General features: G+C 52.6%; 1 protein-coding gene across 1 annotated transcript in view; it reads right to left on the reverse strand.

Annotated features, from left to right (window-relative positions):
* The window catches only part of EFCC1 (EF-hand and coiled-coil domain containing 1), a 40,527-nt gene extending 40,132 nt beyond the window's left edge, over window positions 1-395 (reverse strand). Inside the window, exon 1 of the mRNA XM_029917906.1 lies at window positions 1-395. Coding sequence (XP_029773766.1) covers window positions 1-395 — 395 coding nt within the window.
* Window positions 396-4,828: the final 4,433 nt, after the last annotated feature.

The raw sequence follows: 4,828 nt of genomic DNA on the forward strand, positions 1-4,828 counted from the left end.
TCCTCCTCCGCATCTGCGTCCTCGGCGGTGGCCACCCCGGCGGCCGCGTCCCCGGCGGCCGCATCTCCCGGCTTCGCGTCTCGGGCGGCCGCATCCCCGGAGGCCTCCTCGGTGGCGGTCCTCTCGGCGCGCAGCCCCAGTACAGCGCAGAGAGCGCGGAAGTCTGCGCGGGGCAGGCGGCCAGCGCCGCGGCAGTCCAGGTGGTGGAAGACCTCCTGCAGGTACTGGTCCAGGCCGGTGGCCAGCACCACGATCTCGTTCTCCACGCCGCGGTCCAGCCCGTAGTGGTGCGCCAGGGCGCTCAACAGCCACTGGGTGCGCCGCGCGGGTCGCCGGTACGGGTCACCCGCCGCGCCTTCCAGGCCGGTCTCCCGGTCCGCGCCGCCGGGCTCCATCGCCGCCGAGCGTCGCTCCTCGGGTCCCTCCGCCCAGCACTTCCAGGGGCGGCCCCAGAGTTCCTCGAAGGGAGGGGCTTAGCGGTCGCGGTCTAGCTGGAGCGTCGCGGAGGACCGTGTCCAGCAGCTGCGCCGGGCCGGAGGGTCGTCTGTGTTTCCCGAAGTGGTTTGAAGGGGGCTGGGGTGGGGGACCGGGTCCCTCTCTCTGTCTGGCTTCTCCGGGTGACCCCCGCGCTCTCCTCCCCTCACCACTCCGGGGGCGTTCCTGACGTCTCCTCTTTCTCTTCCACTCTTGGCTAAGTTGCCTTTCAGCTCCCTCACCCCGAGCCCCACCTGCCCTGGGCTGAGAGTTTGCCCGGGGACAGGCGGTAGCCGTGGGCGCTGGAGCGGGACTCGAGGGTGGTAGCCTGGGCCTGTTGCAGGGGGCGTGTCGCCGGAGCCCATGTGTCACTTCACCCCTTCTCCTCCGAAGGTCTTTGGAGGACAGCCCTTCGAGCGGACTCCGGCCGCCCCCTCCCCGCGCAGGTGCAGAGAAGCCCCTCTCCCCGCGTGTTCAGATACCGGGTTTTTAAGCTCACACGTCGCTCCCCCGTCGATGGTGCAAGGAGCCTCATGTGGTAATCAGAGCAGAGGAGAGGCAGGAGGGAGAAGTAAATGGACTGTTTTAGGGGCATCCCGCCGGCAGGAAGTCAATCTGAGATGGTCAGAACTTCGCTCTCTAAGCTGTGTGTGTTTGGGGGGGCGGGGCGGAGATAGAAAAGTATTTTACTGGCCCTCACCCCTGGTGCCTGTGGATAGTGAGTTGGCTTTGCGACCCGAGTTCCATCTCTGAGCTAATAGATTGTTTGGCCAACATGTTCTTTGGTGTCTTACAACACATTTCTGACAGGTGAAAGAAAAACTACGCTCTTGGGAAGGGCCAACCTGTTTTTCCTCTTTTTTCACAAGAGAGGTGTCATGCACTTGTTACCTGCACTGGGCCTGGTTATTCAGCCACGTTGGAGCAAGAGGCAGACTTTATTCAACTGCCCTTGGCTTTAAGATGGGCAGAATGTGGGCTTGTGTATAACCCTAGGAATTTAAATGCTAAATCCCAGAATTTGAAAAGGCACTAAAATTCTGTCTCCTCTTCTGCAGTATCCCAGAATCAGCAGTTTATTTGGCAAATTCCTACTCATTCTTGAAGATTTTGCCCAAAGGAAGGACTTAGATACTTCTCCCCAACCATTTTGGACATATATATATATACATACACATACATGTATATGTATGTGTATGTATATATATATTTTTATTATTATTATAAAAGTAATAGTATTTTGACAAAAAGTTTCATATCAGTTCCACTTCTTGGCTTCTATTTTAGAAAAGTACATGTGCACAGGATGTTCACCGCTTAATTGTTTATAATACTGAGAAACTAGAGACGACCTGGTACTCATCAGCGTGTCAGCCTCAGTGAATCACCGGAAAAGGAGGAGTGAACTACGCAAGTTGCAGCCTATTATGTACAATGTTATGACTTACATAAGGACAACAAAACCACACAGGATGGTAGTAAATATTTTGTATAAAGATAAGTGCATAAATGCACAGAGAGAGATGGGAGGATTCAAAACTGATTTAGTGGTTCTTTCTGGCGATCAAAGATGTTTAGCCTTTGCTATAACATTTCTCTTTTTGACAAGAGGACTTCTTTCTTCCTCCCTCCCTTTCTGTCTCTCTCTCCCACCCTCCCTTCCTCCTTCTCTCCTTCCTTCTGTTTTCTTTCTTTCTTTCTTTCTTTCCTTCTCTCTCTCTCTCTCTCTCTCTCTCTCTCTCTCTCTCCCTCCCTCCCTCCCTCCCTCTCTCTCTCTCTCTCTCTTTCTCTCTCTCTCTTTCTTTCTTTCTTTTCTTTCTTTTCTTTCCAGGGAGGACATACCTTATTTACCATTTACATGCCATAAAATTCACCCACTTAATGGTATAAGTAAATGCTTGTAGTGCATTTGTACAGAATATAACCATCACAATCTAACCTCAGGACATTTTCATCACCTGTTTCTCCAAAACCTTTGTACTGCTTAGCTCATTCTCTACATCTCCACCTTCCCTCCTCAACCTCCAGTGCTGGCCAACCACCACTTTCTCTGTCTATAGACTTGTGTCTTTTGGACATTGCGTGTAAATGCAATCATATGGTATGTGACTGGGCTCCTTTTTGAAAACATTAACAATAATGTTTTCAAGGTTCACCCACATCGTAGCATAGATCAGTACTTTCTTCCTTTTTATGGCTGAGTTAACCCCCCTGTGTGGATAGATTTTGTTTTTGCTTCTCTGTTCATCAGCTGATGGACATTTGGGTTGTTCCCACCTTTTGTGGGAACTGTGAACGTTCACAGGCACATTTTTGTATGGATGTGTTTTAATTTCTCTTGTTGTGTAGACCTAGAGCAGGATGGCTGCTTTGATGGGATTTTTTAAAAAATGTTCATTTGTTTATTTTTGAGAGAGAGAGCGAGAGTGAGCATGAGCAGGAGAGGAGCAGAGAGAGAGAGAATCCCAAGCAGGCTCCATGCTCTCTGCACAGAGCCCGATGCGGGGCTTGATCTCACAACAGTGAGATCATGACCTGAGCTGAGATCAAGAGTCAGCCACTTAAAGCAAAGGGGGCACCCAGGCACCTCACTGGATGGTAGTTTTATGTTTAATTTTTGAGGAACTGCCCAACAGGTTTTCAAAATGGCTGCTCCATTTACTTTCCCGCCAGCCACGTTTTCCTGTGTTTCTTGATGGGTTAGGTAATACAGATGGTCTTGATCCTGGCCTCCTGCAGCCTCCAGCTCAGGTCTTGGTGCCCACAGCCTTCCTCAGCAAGTCCCTGGCGTCTTCTGTTCTTCTGTGTCCCCACCCCACGTCTAGTCTGTCAGGCTGTCCAGTGCTCCAGCCTCAGAACACATCCTAATCCGACTCCCTCAGTCCACTACCCTGGTGCCACTCTGGGCCAACCCCCCAGTGTCTCTCCCCTGTATTATTGCAACAATCTCCCCTAAGAACTGCCCTTGGACTCCTACAGTCTGTCCTGTAGCCAGAGGGTTCCCTCCTTTGCTCACGGCCCCCTAAGTCTTTCCTTCTCACAGGGACTGGAGGCAAAGTCCTCTCCTACAGTCGGCCCACATTCCTCAGCTGTTGCCATTGCCTTCCTCCCCGACCTCCTCAACCTCCTCGCTGCTCTTCTGACTCACCACAGGGTATTTGCATCTATTTCCCCCCAGCTCTTTACAGCCCACTCACCTTCAAGGCCTTTGCTCCAACATCACCTCCTCAGGGAGGCCTCTGGGGATGTGGAAAGCACTCTGGGCCTCTGGCTGTCTCGCCTGTTTGTGTTGTCTGTCTGCCTGTTACTAGGCTGTAGGTCAGCCATGAGGGCAGCAACAACTTGTCTGTTGCCCTGGAATGGTGTCAGGCACACTCAGAGGAGAGGCTCTCCAACTTCCCCATCTTGGCTGGCTCCTCCCGGGTCCCCCCTGGGTATGGCATCGTGTGTCACTTTCAACAGATTTTCCTGGCCTACAAATCCTATGTATATTTTTTATTTGTATCTTTTTTAAAGGCAGCGATCATACCACGTTGTTATTTATCGGTGGGCCTCAAGTGAGGCCTGAGCGTTTGCAAGGCCGGGCACTCCTAACGCTGCTTTGTACAAACACGCGGACTCACTGCATCCAGTGGGAAGGCCGCCTCTAGCTGGCATGGGTGGGACTCAGTGTCCTTTGACCCAGCCACGTTGGAATCCGTGAGACTCCACACGTTGGTAGTTGGTTGGGTCCCCAGCTGGACCACGGAAGCTTCTGGACCTGGAGTCCCCCTTCTGGGGGTTTGCTGCGTAGAACAGGACTCTGGAACGTGGCTCTGGACTTCCGAGTCCCACTTCTGCAGTTGAATGGGGTTTGATTTCACGTTAGTGCTGGGAGCTGGCCAGGCCGGACCCCCGTCACTGCAGCTGGGGACTGCTTTTGGCGATGGAATCCTTCAAACAGTAGTGTTCCTGGGCTGGTTGACACTGAAAAGAAAGCCTTTAAATATCTTGCCGTGGAGCGTTGCCTGGGCCTCTGCCCCCCTCTGTGCAGCAGGGGCCGGGGATCAGGGTTTGATAATGGTGCGCTGTCAGGGCCATCTGTCTGCGGGGCAGGGTTACCAGGCTCCTCTGAAATCATCCCGCTTGGACCCACAAGGTTTTTGTTTAAGGTTCGAAGTGAGCAAACTCCGAGGTCTCTTGTGCCCTTTTGTCTGAGCTGGGGGATGGGTGTGTGTCTGCGTGGGGGAGAGCAGGGGCCCCAGGCAGAGAGATGATTTTCTGAAGTCAGTTCAGGGTTGTCTGAGCCATTTCAAAAAGTACATTGTCTAAAGCGGCTTTCAACAGCCCAGAAAAATGCTGAACAGCAAAAATC

Source organism: Suricata suricatta, chromosome 12 (genome assembly GCF_006229205.1).
Source record: "Suricata suricatta isolate VVHF042 chromosome 12, meerkat_22Aug2017_6uvM2_HiC, whole genome shotgun sequence".
Classification (NCBI taxonomy): Eukaryota; Metazoa; Chordata; class Mammalia; order Carnivora; family Herpestidae; genus Suricata; species Suricata suricatta.